This window comes from Rhodotorula toruloides (genome assembly GCF_000320785.1).
Source record: "Rhodotorula toruloides NP11 unplaced genomic scaffold Scaffold10, whole genome shotgun sequence".
Lineage (NCBI taxonomy): Eukaryota > Fungi > Basidiomycota > Microbotryomycetes > Sporidiobolales > Sporidiobolaceae > Rhodotorula > Rhodotorula toruloides.
This window is the reverse complement of record NW_015622970.1, coordinates 222,378-240,419: the sequence shown is the minus strand read 5'-3', so window position 1 is coordinate 240,419 and position 18,042 is coordinate 222,378. Positions and strand designations below refer to the sequence as shown.

At 61.5% G+C, this 18,042-nt stretch overlaps 6 protein-coding genes across 6 annotated transcripts; 2 read left to right on the top strand and 4 right to left on the bottom strand.

Annotated features, from left to right (window-relative positions):
• Positions 1-122: 122 nt before the first annotated feature.
• RHTO_00720 (uncharacterized protein) lies at positions 123-1,398 on the bottom strand (the record flags this gene model as incomplete). The annotated part of the gene is made up of 3 exons (XM_016414404.1): positions 123-781; positions 846-992; positions 1,047-1,398. The coding sequence occupies 3 exons, from the start codon at positions 1,396-1,398 to the stop codon at positions 123-125; spliced, it is 1,158 nt and encodes a 385-aa protein (XP_016273560.1).
• Positions 1,399-1,546: 148 nt separating this feature from the next.
• RHTO_00719 (26S proteasome non-atpase regulatory subunit 3) lies at positions 1,547-3,743 on the top strand (the record flags this gene model as incomplete). Its single annotated transcript, XM_016414403.1, has 9 exons — positions 1,547-1,637; positions 1,714-1,875; positions 1,986-2,290; positions 2,363-2,502; positions 2,566-2,759; positions 2,822-3,046; positions 3,104-3,483; positions 3,541-3,618; positions 3,675-3,743. The coding sequence occupies 9 exons, from the start codon at positions 1,547-1,549 to the stop codon at positions 3,741-3,743; spliced, it is 1,644 nt and encodes a 547-aa protein (XP_016273559.1).
• A 115-nt stretch (positions 3,744-3,858) lies between these two features.
• On the bottom strand, positions 3,859-7,464 carry RHTO_00718 (SPX and EXS domain containing protein; the record flags this gene model as incomplete). Its single annotated transcript, XM_016414402.1, has 7 exons — positions 3,859-4,815; positions 4,876-5,469; positions 5,526-5,586; positions 5,642-5,777; positions 5,839-6,186; positions 6,252-6,593; positions 6,648-7,464. 7 exons carry the CDS (start codon positions 7,462-7,464, stop codon positions 3,859-3,861), a joined length of 3,255 nt encoding a protein of 1,084 aa, XP_016273558.1.
• Positions 7,465-8,176: 712 nt separating this feature from the next.
• Positions 8,177-13,581, bottom strand: RHTO_00717 (Rho GTPase-activating protein; the record flags this gene model as incomplete). Its single annotated transcript, XM_016414401.1, has 11 exons — positions 8,177-8,550; positions 8,613-8,790; positions 8,848-9,134; positions 9,195-9,401; positions 9,465-9,593; positions 9,650-10,540; positions 10,598-11,497; positions 11,554-11,941; positions 12,000-12,229; positions 12,292-12,451; positions 12,511-13,581. The coding sequence occupies 11 exons, from the start codon at positions 13,579-13,581 to the stop codon at positions 8,177-8,179; spliced, it is 4,815 nt and encodes a 1,604-aa protein (XP_016273557.1).
• Positions 13,582-14,137: 556 nt separating this feature from the next.
• RHTO_00716 (protein kinase) lies at positions 14,138-15,485 on the bottom strand (the record flags this gene model as incomplete). Its single annotated transcript, XM_016414400.1, has 3 exons — positions 14,138-14,330; positions 14,391-14,884; positions 14,940-15,485. 3 exons carry the CDS (start codon positions 15,483-15,485, stop codon positions 14,138-14,140), a joined length of 1,233 nt encoding a protein of 410 aa, XP_016273556.1.
• A 1,174-nt stretch (positions 15,486-16,659) lies between these two features.
• On the top strand, positions 16,660-17,966 carry RHTO_00715 (glycosyltransferase family 2 protein; the record flags this gene model as incomplete). The annotated part of the gene is made up of 4 exons (XM_016414399.1): positions 16,660-16,722; positions 16,793-17,239; positions 17,300-17,500; positions 17,574-17,966. The coding sequence occupies 4 exons, from the start codon at positions 16,660-16,662 to the stop codon at positions 17,964-17,966; spliced, it is 1,104 nt and encodes a 367-aa protein (XP_016273555.1).
• Between the last annotated feature and the right edge of the window lie 76 nt (positions 17,967-18,042).

The following is an 18,042-nucleotide window of genomic DNA, read 5'->3' as shown; positions in this document are numbered from 1 at the left end:
GTCTTGATGCGCATAGTTGGCGATTGGCTCAGCTTCGGCTCAGCTCTCAGCATCACGCTCCAACGGCCGGCGGAACACCGCTTCGTAGGCGGATACTGGGACGGAACGATGATCAGGAGCAGTTATAGGTCGTAGGACTGGCCATGCGCACCAAGAGCTTGAGATGCTAAGGAGGTGACTGAACGGAAAGCAGCCGAAAGTAGCGATTTGTCGCTCAAAGAGGGCAAGCCACTGAGGTAGCTCCCGCGGTCGAGGTCTGGATAGAGCTTGAGGAACCGTCGCCTGAGGAGGCATAGTCCAGCGCGTGACGAATGGTGAGGAAACCTTCGGAAAGGATTGTCGAGAAGCTCACCGCCCGGACCCTCCAGCCGCTCCTTGAGCTTGCCTCCCGAATCATACAGACGCTTGTTCTCCCTGTACAACCACGTCTCGTGCGCGGCCTGCCTCGCAGCCTCGGCGAACGTCTTCCTCCCCTTCCACATCTCCTCGATCTCGGCTCGAACGCGTTTCGCCTCCGCCATGTAGAGCAGCCAGTCGGCGTACAGCTCGTCCGCCAACGCATCCCAGCCATTGAAGATCCAGTAAAGCTCCTCGAACTCGGCGTAGTAGGTGGGATAGTCGACCGCCCATTCCCGACTGATAATGGGGCGGTAGCGAGGCGGGATTACGTTGGTGTCAGCTGGGAGCGAAATTCGGTCCTCCGGCGCAGCGCGTTCGGCCTGCGGTTCGGCTGCGTCAGCAAGAAGGGGCACCGCCGTGTTGGCCAGCTCGTCAGAAGGGACTGCTGAGGTTGGGCTGCGGTCAATAAAGTCCGAGCATCTAGCGCTCCGAGAACAACTACTCACTTGCGATCTTCGAAGCCAGAGTCTTCGCGGCCGCAACGGCAGATGCAAGTAGCGACTTGCCGCTCAACGAGGGCAAGCCGCTCAGGCGACTCCCGCGATCGAGTTCTTGATGAAGCTTGAGGAATCGCCGTCTCAGAAGGCCGAGACCTGCGACGGGACGACCTGTCAGGACCGTATGTAGACTGACGATCGACGACTTACCGCCTGGCCCCTGCAACCGTTCCTCCAGTCGGCCACCCTCCTCGTACAGCCTATCGCTCTCCTCGTACAGCCACTTCTTGTATCTTGTCCGCTCCGCCGAGCTGGCGAAAGTCGTCTTGCCCTTCCACAACTCGTCAATCTTGGCCCGCACTCGCGTCGCCGCGGTGATGTAGTAAAGCCAGTCGGCGTGCAGCTCGTCCGCCAGCGCGTCCCAACCGTCAAACGTCCAGTGAAGCTCCTCAAATTCGGCGTAGTAGGTTGGAAAGCGAGAGGCCCACTCCCGAATGATGATGGGGCGGTAGCGAGGCGGGACCACGTTGGTGTCGGCTGGGAGCGGGATGCGGTCGTTCATAGCGTGTGCAGCAACAGTCTGAGAGCTACTGGAATCCATCTTGAGCGAGAGCGTGAGGTGTCGAGCGGGAAGAGATGACGGCGAGGGTTGGAGGAGCAACGCCTCGTCGACTTGCACGAGGGACCGCTTTGACTTGCCCAGTGCTACCATGGCGTCCACAGAACCCGCATCAGCTGCTAAAAGCGACTCGAACGAGCCCGCTACGCCGCCTGCGAGCGAGTACACCATCCTCGCCGCGAGTGAGTGGCCACTCCAGCCTTTGACAGCGACGGAAGGACGTTTGCTGACTATGCGAGCACTTGTCATGTGCCACAGATGTCACCCACAACCTCTCGCTACTCCACCAGGCCGTCTCGCTGCTCGAACCTCGCTTCACCACCCGCGCGTTGAGGTCACTGCCAGAGGTCCGCAAGAAGTTTGGGAAGGACGGCGAGGTGCTTGCAGAGGTCATCAGGAGCGGACATGTCTTCAAAGATGGTGCGCACCCGCTCTCGTGGCCTTCGACCCCCTCTCAAAGACTAGGCTGACGCAAGCCTTCCTCTCTACCGGCTACTGCGCCTTGCTGTGCGCGTGCTCACCGCCTGCAGGTTCAGATCGTAAAGCGCAACTCATCCAAGCGCTCGGTGACCCTCCCGCGCCTCCTAAGGATGCGCCTGCCTCGTCGACTTCGAAAGGAGACGCCTCGATGGACGTGGACTCGGCGGAGAAGCAGGGAGAAACGGACAAGAAGGACGGAAAGGAGGGTTCGGCGCTGAAGGAGGTCGCGAAGAAGGTCAAGAAGGCTGGACAGCACGAGGAGTTGAAGGAAGTTGCGAGCGAGTTGCCAGAGGGCGACGCGTTCGTCTGCCTGCTCGTGGTGATCAGCCTGCTCGACCAGAAGAAGTACGAGGAGGTGCGTTACCAGCTCGATCTTCGACCCGTTGCGTCGCTGACCGGCAGCCAATTGCTCGGTCACGCTCCGCAGGGCAAGGCTCTCGCAACCAATTGCCTCGAGTTCTTCGGCCAGCTCAACCGCCGAACGCTCGACCAGCTCCTGTCCAAATTCTTCTTTTACTGGGTCCGTCTGCATGAAGTCTCGGGCGACGACACCGGAGCTCTTCGACCGTAAGCATATTCGCCTCTGCCCGCTTTTCCTCCAGGAGTACTGATGGATTTTACTCACTGTAGCACTCTTCTCGCCGCTCACCGCACCGCCTCTCTCCGCCATGACGTCGACCTCCAAGCAACGCTCCTCCCTCTTCTCCTCCGCAACTACCTGGAGCACGGTCTCTACGAGCAGGCGGACAAGCTCGTCAGCAAGACGCAATTCCCCGAAGGCAGCGCGCAGAACAGTCAGCTCGCAAGGTGGTACTACTACCTGGGTGCGTGCGGGTCGAGGCTTCACCAGCTGATCAACAGCAAGGCTGACTTCGCCCTTGTGCAGGCCGCATCCGCGCGATCCAGCTCAACTACACCACCGCGCACACCTCGCTCGAACAAGCGATCCGTCGCGCGCCGTCCGATCTTCGCGCCGCGCCCGGCTTCTTCCAGCACGCCTACAAGCTTCATGTCCTCGTCACGCTCCTGATGGGCGACATCCCCGAAAGGAAGATCTTCCGCGAGGTCGTGCTGAAGAACGCTCTGCGGCCGTACCTCGAGATTACGCAGGGTGAGCCTTCGCGATGCCTGCTGGACTGAAACAAAAATTGACGACTCTCGCTTGCAGCGGTCCGAGTGGGCGACATTCAGGCTTTCAACACCGCCTTGTCGCAGCACACCGCCGTCTTCACCGCCGACCGCACCCTCTCGCTCGTCCACCGCCTCCGCCACAACGTCATCAAGACCGCCCTCCGCACCATCTCGCTCGCCTACTCCCGCATCTCTCTTCGCGACATCTCGACCAAGCTTGCGCTCGACTCGGAGGAGGATGCCGAGTACATCGTTGCCAAGGCGATTCGCGACGGCGTCGTCGTTGCCAAGGTCGATCACGAGAAGGGCGAGATGACGAGTCGGGAGACGGGAGACATCTACTCGACGGGCGAGCCGATGCGCGAGTTCGACAGGAGGATCGGCTTCCTGCTCGACCTGTACAACCAGAGTGTCAAGGTGCGCTTCGTCTTTTCCCCTCCTTGACGAGCTCTGGCTGACATGCCCTCCTCCCAGTCCATGCGGTACCCAATGAATGCGCACTCGAAGGAGTTGGCATCGGCGAAGGAGGCGCGCGAGCGTGAGCGCGAGTTGGTGCGTCGGCTCCCTCGGAGCTTTACGCTTTACCTACCTGACTTCCTCGCTCGCAGGCCAAGGAGATCGAGGAGGGCGACTCGGACGCCGACCTCGACGGACCCGGCGACATGGACTCCTTCTGAGCGCGTCGCAACCGTAGACTCGCGCAATGAACGACTAACCGTCTCGAGATGCAAGTGCGAAGAGAGAAACACAGCTACAACACCGGTAAGTAACCCTCAAGAGATGATATCGAGTCTATCCTTTCATACCGCCGTCCGCGATCTTGTTCATCTGCTCGACATCCCGCATACCCTCCTCGAGCGCGATATCGTCGTCCTCCTGATTGTGGTCGCTCTCGTCCTGCCGCAACTCCCGCGCGTCGTGCTTCGGCCCATGTGTCGTCCGTTCCTTCTGATCCATCCTGGCCACGTGAGCTCCCTCCGCGGCGTCCTCCTCTGCGACGTTGGTGCCGGGTCGCAGGCTGGCGCGCGAACCGGAGGGGCGCCCCTGCTCGCCTCGTTGTTCGCCTTCCTCCCGCAAGTCATCGTCGTCAGACGGCGAGGGACTGCTGCTCTCGTCATCAGGACCGAGAGTGCCTCGTCTCTTGCGCTTGCGCGCGGCCATACGACGCTGATGTGTGCGCTTCTTCTCGAAGTCGTTTCTGCGCCCCTCGTCCTCGACCTCGCGCGTTTCTCGCTCGGCGTCGTCGATGCGGCGGCCGAGAGGGAGTATAGGTGGCGACGTGAGCACATCGATGACAGGCTGGAAGTTCTTGGCGACGCTGGCGTGAAGCGTGTGGAAGAACTTGAAGAAGCGCTGGCGATGCGTGAGGTGCTCGTCCTCGTCTGATGTGCCGTTGTCGACAAGGCCGCCGCTCGCTTCCGGCGACGACGCCGTGACGTACGGGAGCCCGACCTCCCTCGTAACGCGGAAACCGTCACGGTTGCCGATGTGCTCGGCTTCGACACGAAAGGTGTTCCACATGATCCGGCGGCCGGCTTCGGTGAGGGCGATGATGTATGACTGGACGGGAGGCGAGGGGCGCGGCGAGAGGTAGATGACCCAGGTGAAGCGGAGGAGGACGTTGGCGATGCAGACGAGGAAGTAGACCCAGGGCGTGTCCTTGAAGAAGGCGAGCTCGTTGCGCAGAAGGTAGTGCTCGCGCTTCTTCGTGTTGCGGTGACCGAGTGACCAGTCCATCAGGAGGTCCCACTGCGGTTCTCTCGTCGGTCAGTGGCATGTGAGCGAGCTAGGAAGCGAAGGAAGACGCACCGACGAGGTATAGATCGAGTTGGCCGAGGCGAAGAGGATGAAGAGGGCGAAGCGCCAGGGAACGTCTTTGCCTTCCTTCGTGATAATTCGCCAGGAGAAGTAGAAGAAGAAGTACAGGATCGTCATCGAGTACTTGCCGGCGTTGAGCAGGTGCAGGTACATGCCGTCCGAGTCGACGTAACGGCGGATGCTCTGTCCGAGACGCCAGAGCGGCGGCAGACTTGCGAGAACGGCCGACGTCCACGTCTTGTTGGTCGAGCACGTCTCCTGGACGTTCGGCGCCCAGCCGTGATTGTACGTGCAGTAGAGGAAGCCGAGGTTGTAGACCGAGTAGTAGATGCTGTTGAACTCGTCGCCGAGGAAGAAGTCACGGAACTCGACTGCGACGAGGCCGGAGGTGATCATGCGGCAGAAGGATCGGAGGAGCCACCAACGGGCGGCGGGGTGGAGGATGGGGAAGGGGTTGAGCATGATGAGGAGCATGAGAACGATCCAGGCGAGAGGGTAGGCGGACGGTGCGATCTGATCCGGCCAGAAGTTGTTCCAGGCCGCCCAAAAGAAGAGGGAGAGGGTGAAATAGAGGACGGCGGGGAGCTGCGCGGACGGTACGTTAGCAAGCGCTCGAGGGACTTGAAGGTCGATGTGCGCACCTCGAGGTACTGGTGGTAGTCCAGCTTCGTCCGGACGTCGAGCTCGAAGATGAGGACGTAGCTGCGCCAATAGTCGAAGGTCAGCTCAGCATACAGCGCAACAGAGGCGTACGCACTTGATACGAGCGTAGCTCCAGGTTGCGAGGTTGAGGAAGAAGGCTAGAGAGAAGAAGACCGGGAGGTAACATGCGCCGAAGAGCTGCAGAAGGGCGGGCCAGTACGGGATCTCGCGGCGAGTCGACGCCTTGTAGGCTGTAGGTCCATTGTCAGCCTGCGATATAGCTGGCGAAGACTAGAAAAGGATGGGACGCACTGAGGACGAGTCCTTCGATCATGAGGGGCAGACCAGCACCCATATACATGCCAGCGCGCCAAGTCGAGAAATGATGGCGTTTCTTCTCGCCGAAGTCGCGCAGCCGCTCGAGCGCCTTCTTCCGGTCACCGCGCTCGAAGACGTTGGCGAACGCGTTCTCCGTCTCGCGGATCAAGTCGTCCAGCTTGGTCGAAGCAACGAAATTGGCCTTCTCGACCTTCTCCGAGTACTTGACCGCACACGGAATCCGCGTCGCCTTCTCGTACTTCTTCAGCGCCTTGGCGAAACCGGTTCGATTGAGGACGCGATACGACTTGAGCATGCCGAGATAACGATAGTATTCGAAGGCTGCGAGGAGAACAAGGTCAGCGGATAAGGTCGAGCGGACAGCCGAGAATGAAAGCAGTACTCACTCGCAAGCTTAAGCTTGCTCCGAGCATTGGTGTAATCTTCGGGTCGGACCTGCTTGAAGACCTGCTCGCGAGCCGTCCCTTCGTCGTCCGCGTCGCCAGCATGTTCGTCCCGGCCGCGCTCAGGCGAGTCCTCCGACTCGCCCGACAGCCTTCGCTCAGGGTGCTCGCCGTTGCCCATATGTGCGGCATCGGCGAGTTGGCGGCGACGGTGTGCGAGAGTTCGGCGGACAAGGTGGGAGCCGGGGACATTGGGGAGATGTGCGCGTTTCGGTAAGATGGACGAGACAAAATGAGGCGGATGCAGCTCGCGTTCGCGGAACGCCTGGAACTCCTTCTTGTGAACTGGGCAGGGGAGAACGTCAATCAAGCATGGAAGAGAGCGACTGCGCGACTTACTCGCAAGCTCCTTCCACTGCGCATCAAGCTGCTCGAACCGCTTCGTCGCCTCCGTCTCGCGGTCGGCGTAGAAAGACGTGACGCGCTCCAGTTCGCGGTCGAGGAGGGTAAAGAAGCGCCGACACTGCGGCGCGATCCGCTCGTAGACCTCGGACAGCTCCATGTTCGACCTGAGCCCCTCTCGCCACCGTCCATCCTGACCGCGGGATCCCTGGGCGGGCTTTGACGTGGAGAAGCGTCGGCTCAAGCGCTGCGTGAGAGGCTGCTCAGACGTCTGCTGCTTCAAGCTGATGCCGGACTTGCTCGACTCTTTGCGGGTGACGAGCGGTCGGTCGGTGTTCTGGGTCGTGTCGGAGACGTGTTCGTGCGAGGATGAGGAAAGACCAGGCGAATGAGGAGGGGTTGAGGCGGTAGGTTGCGGCTGGCGAGACTTGCCGGCTCGTGACGTGGACGTACGGGAGGGCTTGGCATGCGACGATGGCGACGTTGTTTCGTCATCCTCGTCGTTCCCACTCGACCCGCGCTCGAGATCGCGCCCGGTCGCTGCCTCACCTCCGTCCTGCTCGATGGCTTCGGGAGCTGCCGACGAGCTTGTCAGGCGCTGCATACGGCGAGCGCTTCCCGCTTGCCGCTCGTCATCCTGCGCCGTCTCCCTCACGTCTTGCCCAGCCTCTCCCGTCCCGCCTGTACCGCCCGAGTCGATATCAAACAGTTCCTCCTCCGCCCTCCCAATCTGCTTCTTCAACTTCCTGTAGTCGATATAGGCCCTCTTCCACTCGTCAATTTGATGGGCGGCGAGGTAGCGGCCGAACTTCATCCTTCAGAGGACCGGCTGGAGCGGCGAGGGTGAAGCGAATGCAAGGATGCGAAGGAAGGGGCGAAGCGTCGTTGGCCGCTTGTCTGCAATTGTGATGATCAGCGGCGCTCTGTGGACCTCCAAAGGGGGCTGTCTGATCACGTCTGAGCCCTGGGAGACGGGCGAGCTGGTGACGGACGTCAAAAGAGATGAGGAGCAACTCACGGATTGCGAGATGACTGTAGCGTAGGCAGGCGCGTTCAGTAAAAGGAAATCAGACTAGAATGACGGCATGGCGGAGCAAAGCACGATGAGCGAGCGTGAGGACGAGGGGAGACGCAACTCCTTCCCCTCGACGACGAACCCTTGAAGAGCATTTCACATCTCGCTACTTGACACTGCTTGAGCGATGGAGACCAACACGGAGCTACGCTGAAGACCGAGTTGCTCCTTGCAATAAAGAATCGAGGGAATCGAGCGAGGGGAGGTAGGGAACGAGTGCTAAAAGAGACAGATCCGGGTATCGTTGGTGGTCAGGGCTAGCCTGTCGAATGCTGATATACCTAGAGAGAGGGAGAAAACGAAGGATGAGAGGGTATGGGCTATCGAGATGTGCGGTGATACGAGGGAGACGTAGTGAGGCGCGAAGAGACGTCGGATCGAGCTGGGCCAGAGAGGGCAGGCGGTTCGGCGTGAAGTGCGAACAGCGCCGAAAGGTGCGAGGCAATCCGCGTCATCGTCCGGCTGCGCGTTGGTAAGGGTGGGAAGACGAGGTGTGCGGCATCGGGTGGGAGGGGAAGGGTGGCTGGCCCGACTCTGAGTACGCCTGCCGGTGCAAGGACGACGACGAGCCGGTCGCTTCGGTGCCACGGCGGTAAGGTGCCTCGAAGCGGTCCTCGGGCGGTGGTGCAGGTGGCCAAGGGGGGGAACCGGTCGACCATGGCTGCGGAGCGCCATTCGCATTGGGTCCGCCGCCGCCGCCGCTCGAAGGCTGATTCGAATACGAGGTAGGCCGTTCGGGCGATCGGAAAGGCGAAGGCGAGGCGTAGGTCGAGATCGGACGGCTGCCGCCTCCTCCACCAGGAACCGCTGGCGCCGACCAAGCCTCTACATACGTTGACTTGTCAGCCTATCAGCGGGAAAGAGAGACGCAAAGAGGCGAGACTGACCCTGCAAGCCTGGTCGCCGCGGCGGACTTGCTTCTCCCCTCGAGACCTTCCAGTGCGTGGCCCGGCCGTTCAGGCGGATGTGGTTCTCGGCGCGAGCGAGGATCTCCTTCGACGTAAGTTGCGACGGGTTCGAGAAGAGCTCTTGGTCGTTCAGGATGGACAGGCACTCGGCGGGAACCTGCGAAGCGAGGGTCAGCCCCAGCGCAAAGGAATGAGGGGCATCGTCCTGGCGCACCTCCCAGAACTCGTCCTGCATTTCGAGCAGCTCATGCACCACTCTTGCGGCCGAGAAGCTCTCGTCGCGAGCCGGATCCTTGCCCTTGGCGTAGAGGATGTTCGGGCTGATGACGGTCGCGAGGTTCTGGAGGTCCATCTTCGAGCCGGTCTCTTCGTCGACGTGCGAGAACGAGGCGACCCATTTGAGGAAGACGAATACGACCTCCATCGTGTCGCGGTGAGCCTTCGGCATCATACAACAGCAGTAGTGCAGCGCTTTCTTGCGTGCCTCCGGGTCATCGACGCCTGTCCGAGCGAGAGGGGGTTAGCAAAGCAGCTCAACGCAAGCGGGGGACTGCGACACACGTTGCGCGGCGATAAAAAGGTGGAAGAGCTTGAAGGTCATCAAGGGGTCGGGCAGGTCGCGAAGAAACTTCTTGAGGAGCGCGGCGAGCTGGACGGGGTTGTCGTCCGAGAGGTTGACCGAGCTGGCGTCGCGATCGAGCGCTTCTGTGAGGTCTTTGAGGCGACGGATGTTGCCGTTCTTGCGGAAGATGCCCTCGATCGACATGTCTGAGAGGGAGAGGGTACGGTTAGCTCTGTTGGCGGGACTACACCAATGATAGGGAGACTCGCCCATTTGCTTCATCGCCGAGATGACGTCGTCGACAAAGCTCGGGACGCGGAGAGAACCTGGTCCGGCGCCGTGCATCGAGTCGGCGCCGTTGCGCTCGACGAGGACCTCGAGGGGAATGCCGAAGACGCCTGCCGAAGCAACGCGGTGTCAACGCATCACTCTGACAGCAGTCCATTGGACGCACCTTTCTTGGGCACCTTCTTCTTCTCGCCGCCCGCCTTGAAGAGCTTTCCCCAAAAGGTGTTCTTCCGAGCGTCGATGATGTCCAGCAAGTCGTCGAGGGGCGCAACATCGCAGAGAGCGCTCGTCTCGCTCGACAAGAGGACGGCTGAGACGTGCTTGACGATGAAGTACTCGAGCGCCGACAGCTCGGAGAGAAGCTTCGGACCGTTGTTGGCGGGACTCGCGTAAGGTCGACTTTGTTCGCGAGGGTCACTGAGGGGAGATCGCCCGGCCTGATAGTCGGGTGCAGCTGCGCGTTTCTGCTCAGCCTCGAGCGCCTTCGGCAGGTCGGCAAGCGTGAGGCCTTCCTCATCCTTAGTCGGCTCGCTCGTCCCGCCCAGCCCTTCACGTTCGCGCACTTCGCCGCTCGGCACGTCCTCCGTCTTTGGAGGAGGGTCGTCGACGATGCGAACAGCGGTAGTCGCGCGGTTGAAGTGCGGTCGTTGGACCGCAGCGGGAAGGGTAGCTGATGGCGGTAGGGGAGCGGGACCGGCGAGGCCTGGCGAGGGCGTCGGCGTCACGGCATTCGACGGCGTAGGCGTAGCACCACCGGAGGAAGGGGGCGCAACCTCGCGCACTTGTGACCGAGGGATCGTTGTCCCGCGTACGGGGTCGACAAGCGGCTGATCCTTTCGGGACGGAACGGGCGGTTTCGCCTGGAAGAGCTGGAAGGTCGGGTCGGTTGCATCGCTCTGAGCCGTTCGGCCGGAAGGCGACTGGATGACGGTGGACCGCTGAGGGACGCGGGCTGTCGTCGCCGACAGCTTGCGGTCGAGCTGGACGGACTTCATCCGCTTGATGTCGCTCGAGTCGCGATAGGCGTCGGAGAGCGACCGCGTCTCCTCGCCGTCGGCTGCAGATTGAGGCATTAGCGAGACGCACAGCAAGAGCGCGGTAGGACCGGGCGTACGAGGTGTCCCAGGTACCACTCCTCGCTGCTTCAAGCGGCCGTACAGCTTGTTAAGCGCGACGCAGAGCAGGAACGCATATTGTTCGAGTCGCGTGACGTGGGCGAAGCCGTCGACCGTTCCCTCGAGAGATCCTCCCCGTTCCCGCCGCGCGCACTCCTTGCAGACCGTCGACCCCTGTCCGCCTTCACCGCCCGCCGGTACCCAGACGAAGTCGGCGAGCGGCAGCAACGCGGAGGCGTTTGCAGTCGAGTCGTCCTTCGTCGCTAGCCGATGGCACTGGGCGCAGCGCAGGCAGGGCAGATGCCACCGGATCGAGGTGCCGTGACGGACGCATTCTTCCTCGATTGTGAGGCGGCATCCTTCGCACAGATCCGTCGTCGCCTCGCCTTGTCCGACAAGCGTGCCGATAGCGCGGGCGAGAGACTTGTACCCGTACGTAGGTCGAGCGAGAACGGGCGCAACATGCGAACCGCCGTTCGCCTCGTCGCCGGACGCGGATTCAGCCGATCGATCCGAGTCCTTGCGGTTGGGTGCTGTCGATGTCGCGGGTCCAAGGCCGGCACGAGCAGACGAGGCGTTCCGAGCGCCGCCCTTCCTCGCCAACGCCAGCATCGTCGCCGAGATCTTGTTGGCTTCGGGATCCCTCGCCAGGCGGTCCAGCCGCCCGAGGAAGAGCCCGATAGCCTGCACGTTCCCGTGCTCCCGCTCAAGCTTGAGGCTGCCAGCGAGCGCGATGCGGATGAGGATCTTGAGATAGTGGGCGAGGCCGGTGACGAGGGAGAGCAGGTCCTGCGTGATTGACATCTTGCGCGCGCCCGTCTCGTGCGTGTGCGAAAGGAGCATGAAGAAGTTGACGACCTTCTTGCAGAGCATGCGCGCCTCGCGGACGTGTTGTAGTTCTGCGGCCCAATGAGAGTCAGCAAAGGGCAGCTGCGATAGTGCATCGAGTACGCACCTTTCGCCCCAGCTCGTCGGAACGCCTCGTTGAGGTCGTCAATCGCCGCAAAGAGCGTTTCGACGTGCAAGACGAACTTCTCCGCCATCCCGACGCCCTCCATATAGTGCCCGCTGCTGACGTGCCGCAGCATCTCCGAGATGCACGCGGCCGATGACTCCTCGAAAGCCGAGAGGATCGTCCAGATGCGGTAAACCTGCTCCTCCATGTGCTTCTGTCGCGCTTTGAGCGAGCCAGGCGTCTCGGAGGCTTCGATGGCGAGGTACTCGGGCGGAGGCGGGGCGGAAGTGCTCGAGTCAGACACTGTCGCGATAGAATGGTCGGATGGGTCGGATGGAGGAAGCGCTTCGACAGCTTTCGGCGCTGGCGCAAGTTTGATGTTCCAAAACTGCGTGAGCAAGCCCGTCAGTCCTCGTTCAACGGGCTAGCGCAACGAGCAAGCGCACCTTGTGAATCATGTAACACTCTGGATGCCAATGCTCGTCGACCGAGTTGCGGTTGATCTCGACGAATTGCTTGAGGATGGCAGTTCGGCAGCCAGTACACTTGACAGCGAAGCGAGTCGAGTAGTGGAAGTGGCAGTAAACCGAGCCGTCGTGCTCGTAGTACGAGTCTTGCGGGCCGAAGACGGTCGGGCAGACTTCGCAGGTGAAGTGCTCGACGTGGAACTTCATGTCTGCGGGCGAAGAGGTTGGTCAGCCATCTCATGCGGGTTCGACGACGACGGGTTAGACGCACCGAGAGCCGTGATGTAGCTACCGCGCAACGCTTGGCCGCACTTCGCGCACAGCAGGTTCAGCCGGCGGAAGTAGTCGGTCTCGCAAAGCGGCACCTGGCGACCTGAGCCGTCGGTCGCATCGATGGGGAAGAACTTGGCGGCGACCATCTTGCCGCAGTCCTGCGAGGCTTATGCTGTCAGATATGAGAGACTGCGCTAGGAGGAGAGAGTGGACGCACCATGCACCGAAAGCAGTCGAGGTGGTACACCGTTCCCAGCGCTCGCACAAACTGGCCTGTCATCGGCAACTCGCATTTTGCGCACGTCGCAGCCGCCATCCTCTCCTTCCGCGAGCGATCCTTCTCTCTCCGCTCGGCTTTCCCGCCAGGCGTGCCGTCGTCCCGTCCTCGCTCACTTTCTCGCCCGTCGACGCTTGTCGCCGAGTTTCCCCTCGATCGACTACCACTCGTACGAGAGTGACCGTCCGCCGAAGGATTCTGCGACTGGGATCGCGAATGCGATTGTTGCGAATGCGAGGCGGACGAGGAAGGTCGAGAAGGAGGGTGCATGAGGGGACTGTTGCTCGCGGTAGTCGGGTGCGTGTGAGTGGTGGATGATGACGAGTTCGGGAAGTTTGTCGTGATGGGAGACCGGAGGCCGGACTGCGAGTGTGAATGGGAGTGCGAGGAGAGGGTCGAGTTCGAGTGTGAGGGAGGGAAGGTCGGCGAAGGAGTTGCTCGGGTCGAGCTGCTGCTGGGTAGACCGTGCGAAGGTGAATACGAATGCGAGCCGGAACGTTGGCGCGGGAGAAGGGATGCTCGAGAGTCGTTGGGGTGGTGAGGGTAGGCGGGGCTGGCCGGTGACAGCAGGCCGTGACCGACGGGTAACATGTGCGTATTCAGCACGGGCAAGCCTCCGCCTCTGCCCAGACCCTGCCCGCCTGCCCCTCGTCCAGCCAGACCCGCTTCCGAATGCTCCTGAATCTGCCCGAGTCCTCGTTCCCCACTGTTCTGCCGACTCGAGGACATAGTGTCGCTGCCTTTCCTGCGGTACGCGCCGCCGTCCGAATCTCCTGACCCGCCTCGCGCAGGTGAAGGGCCCCGACTGCCCGTCCGCGAGGGGCTAGCTCCGCTGCTGCCGCTTCCGTCCCGCGCAGGCTGGTTCCGCCGTGACGAGCCGTCGTAATGAGCGTGAGCCGCAAGGTGATCGTGGTCGCCGTAGCGAGTTGGCGATGTTGAGAGAGGGGAGTGAGCAACCGGGTGCTCGAAGGGGTGCGCCGACGTCGAGGCTTCGGGCTGTCGCGAGCTCATGGCGAACACTTCTACCACTCCTCCTGTCCCTCACAACAGCGCTGGCCTGCCCACAACGCGGGAAGAACCGCTGCGAACGCTAGCGCCTCGAGGCGGAATGTCGCGGCGGACGGCGGGGGGGTCGTGGGCGCTGGCGTGGTGGTCAAGCGGCCGTGTACACGTCGCTCAGTCGACTCGCAAGGTCTTCTACTCAGCCGAGACCGTGGATGGCGAGTTCGCTGGTCGGTGTTTGGTGGAGTGAGCAGGGGTGGGGTCGGTCGGCTGAAGGAAGCTGAGCGCGGCGAGGGGTAACGAAAGCGAGCTGCGACAGCCCAGCAAGAGACTTCGGCACACTGTCGGCGAGCGAGACGCCGTGCTGTGCGGAGCAGAGGAGCGATCCGCTTCCCTCGCAGGCCTCTTCGTCGCTGAAGAGAAGGAACGCGCACGGTAGACATTGCAGATGATCCGTGGATGTACAACGTCACGAGAGGAACAGCACGGGAGGGAGACGAGGTTGAGGAAGGGAACGACGGAATCGCCGTTGGAGAACCCGACGACGCTGCGTCCCGGCAAGTTGCTAGAGCTCCAGGATCTCGCGGAAGCGTTGTAGCTCGTAACAGTCATCCCCCTCGCACTCGTGGACGAAAGCCGTGGCAAAGTCAATGAAGCGAAGCTGGCCGGCGGATGAGCGGAGGACGTTGCTGGGCTTGATATAGCCGTGGTAAATGCCGAGACGGTGAAGGTCTTGCAAGTTGTTGTAGAGCTGCGGTCTGTGAGGAAGGAAACCAGTGAGATTGCAGGAGAAGTGAGCAAGTGACCTTCGCACGTACCGTTCGTCAGCCGTCAAGTCCGTCCACGACCGCAGGTGGGACCCTCCGTCCTCCATCACAAACACGATCGTTGTCCAGTCCAAGTATTGCGACCCCCGCATAGCACGAAACAGCCGTGGGACGAGCTTGCCGTCAAGAGAGGCGTCCTGGATTGTCCGGTAGACGGCCAACTCGTTCTCCGCCTCCTCTACGCGGTCGGCATGGCTGAGCTTAGCGACCAATGGCGCATTGTCAAAGCCAACAACTCGGTGCACGACGCCGTCTCGTCCGCCATCGAGCGGATTAATTTCGAGCGCGAGGATGGGGAGACCGGACTCAGCGGACGTGGGCGGCGTGGAGATTGACGTCGGTGTGTGCGAGAATGCTGGAACAGGTGGTTGAACGGCATTTGCAGGCAGGGTCGAGGCCAAAGGCGACGTCGTAAAGGAGGTCGCAGTGAAGAACTCGTCGAGAAGGCCGTTCGAGTACATGTAGGCAATTTTGAGCGAACGCAACTGTGTGAGGTGGTCAGCATGACATCGTGAGAACTGTGAGAGTCGAGGTACGCACCGTCTGCAGTTCCTGCATAGAAACGCTCCGGTAGGCCAACTCGGCGATTTCGGGGGTCTTGTCAACATGCTCTTCCGGTTCTAATAGAGCGCCTGGTAACTGCTTGTCCTGCGCCTGGATGGCGCCCGGCACTGTCGCTGTTTGCGCCATAGGCTGATCTTCGGGCATGGCGCAAGTTGCGGGCGGCGCCGTCGAGGCTGGACTATCGCAAGTTTCGCGCCGGCGGCAGTTCCGCAGGTCGTGAGCGGGAGACTGATATCGCGGATCAGTCTGAATCAGCCGGAGAAGGTCTGCAGAAACTGCGTCCGAGGCGGCGCCGCCAATCAGAATGTGCGGGAGAGAGTGCCCGTCTGCGGCAAACGACCCCGAGATTGGGACGAGTTCGCCGATAGCAAGGATGTAAGGGGATGAAGGAGTAGAGGGAGTGGAGTATGAGGTAGGCGTGTTCCGCCGAGGCGGGGACTGGCCTGTAACACGGACTATTGTGGGCGCCGCGGGAGGAAGAGCTGAGAGGTGCTCTGTGTCGCGAAGGGGAAGAATGTACATAGGGAGAAGAAAGTTCCAGTCTAGTGCAGTCAGGAAGAGACAGTGAGGAAGATGCAAAGCCCGGTGGAGGAGCTGCACGGTTTCGGACTTTCGGTCAGTCACTTGCGCACCGTAAGGAGGGAGCGAGACTTGCCTTTGTCACGAAACCTCTCGGCCCAGCGTATGGCCCGCCAGGAAAGCCGCACAACGAAGAAATGAACACTCCGTCCGTCGCAAGTTGCGAGAGATGGGTATGAACGCTGCGGATCAGCCCGTCGACAGCTGCGGATCCGCGAGTGGTTGGACTGCCGAGTCGGGTCGAATCGCCCTTCTTCAGCTCGAGCAGCCCACGCATGGTTCCGCCCACGTAAAGGTCGGCGGTACTGACGAAAGTGGACGAGACCGACATGTCCGACTTGATCGTGCGCCGCAAGAACAGAGCTCCGAGTTCTGCGCAAGCACGTTTCACGGATGAGAACAGTCCGCGCGTGTGCGCCTCGGGCGTGGAAGCCTGGACGGGATTTGTCGTTGCATGGTTCAGCGACATGGCGACGTAGCAGAGTTGGGACAGCCGGTCCTCGTTAGCATCGTCACCTCTTTGTAAAGAAAGTAGAGGCACATCTGCGAGGCTGGAGCTGCGGAAAAGCACGTCCGCGTGAAGGGAAAGGCGATTCGCCAGGTCGGGGACGAAGATGATTCCGACTGGCGGCTCGATGCCGATGTCGCTCGGACGTGCAACGGCCTCGATGTTCGACGTGTCGCAGAGTGGTACGGCGGCCTCAGACGAGGCTATCGTGACGGGCGGAACGCGCAAATGCTGCGTCCAGGAATGGACCGTCGCCGAGGAGTCGTCGCGAAGGAGCTCACCGGGTGAGGGTGTCGCTGCATATGTCGGTGGTGGCTGCGATGATGCTGCAGGACATGCGCGCAATGGTCAGCGAGTATAAGGACAGCGGACGAGAGTTGACGCACTCGATGGGTCTGTCATTGGTGCAGAGCTGAATTCGGTTCGGCGAGGAGACTTGCAGCAAGCAGTAGCAAGTTCAGCAGCAATGGCAAGAGCGCGTAGCACGGCAGTAAGTTCTCCGCGAGATGAGGAGGAAGAGAGGGGCGAAGGTGTCCCTCACACCGCTCACCTCGAACAACTTGCTGAGTTGGACAGCTAGGGCTCCTTTCCGCTCTGTTCTGGGACTCCATGACGTCCGGCGCTCTGCTCGCGGCGCTGCTGGCCGGCGTCGCTGCGATCGGCCTCCTCCTCGTGCGTCCAACGTCCTCTGCGCCGACCGGCTCGATGGACGGGACTGACCGTTGAGGACGCTGATTGGCAGGCCTACACCCTCCTCGTCCTGTTCTCGCCGCAAGAACCGACCCCGCACCCCTCGGAATCGACCTACCTCTCCCCCTCGACCTCCTCAAACCCTCAGCCTCTTCCCTCATTGACAGATCCCGACCACCTCGATGCGACAGTCGAGTTGAGCGTCGTCATCCCCGCCTACAACGAGTCGAAGCGGCTCGAGGTCATGTTGCGGCCGGCAGTCGAATACCTCGAGACTCGTTCGCTCGAGACGAATGGACGGCGGACGGTGATGCTGCCGAAGGAAGTTAAGCAGGGCAGCTACGAGGTTCTCATTGTCGACGACGGGAGTAGGGACGGAACGACGGAGAAGGCGCTCGAGCTGGCAGCGGAATTGGAGAAGCAGTACGGAGCGAAGCGAGGAAAGGTCAAGGTGTGCAAGCTGGTCAGGAATCGCGGCAAAGGCGGAGCAACGAAACATGTGCGTGTTGCGGAGCTCAAGAAGCCCGTCGCAGCTCGGCTAAATGCTTCGCTTGAACAGGGCGTCCTCCACGCTTCCGGCCACCGCATCCTCTTCGTCGATGCGGACGGCGCGACCCGCTTTGAGGATCTCGCACTACTTGAAGAAGAGCTTGACGTGCTCGAGGCGCAACAGGCAAAGAAAGGCTCGACCGATCAAGCGCCGCAAGGCCTGATCGTCGGTTCGCGAGCGCATCTCGTCTCGACGGAAGCAGTCGTTAAGGTGGGCTCGAGAAGCTCATGACGGGAACCCTTCCGTTTCACTTGACGCTGATGCTTGTCCTGCCGTCGCATAGCGCTCCGCCCTTCGCAACCTGCTCATGCGGAGCTTCCACCTCTACCTCTCCCTCCTTGGCCTCTCGACAATCCGCGACACCCAATGCGGCTTCAAACTCCACACCCGCCGCACAGCACAACTACTTTACCCCTCGCTGCACTCGCCCGGCTGGATTTTCGACTGCGAGCTCTTGCTTCTCGCTGAGCGGTGCGGTGTGCCGCTGCGAGAAGTCGGCGTCAAGTGGACGGAGGTACCCGGGAGCAAGCTGGATGTCGTCAAGGACTCGATTAGGATGGCGAGGGATCTGCTGGTCATTCGAGGGAATTACCTCACGGGGCGGTGGAAGACGCCGGGGACGGTCAGCGTTGTGGGTGGAGCGGTGAACGGCGCCGAGTCAAAGAAGAGTCGATAGACAGGACGAAGCGATGTGATATGCAGACACTCTGATGAGCTCTCTCCAGCCCAAGCAGAGTGGTTAGACGAGCTAC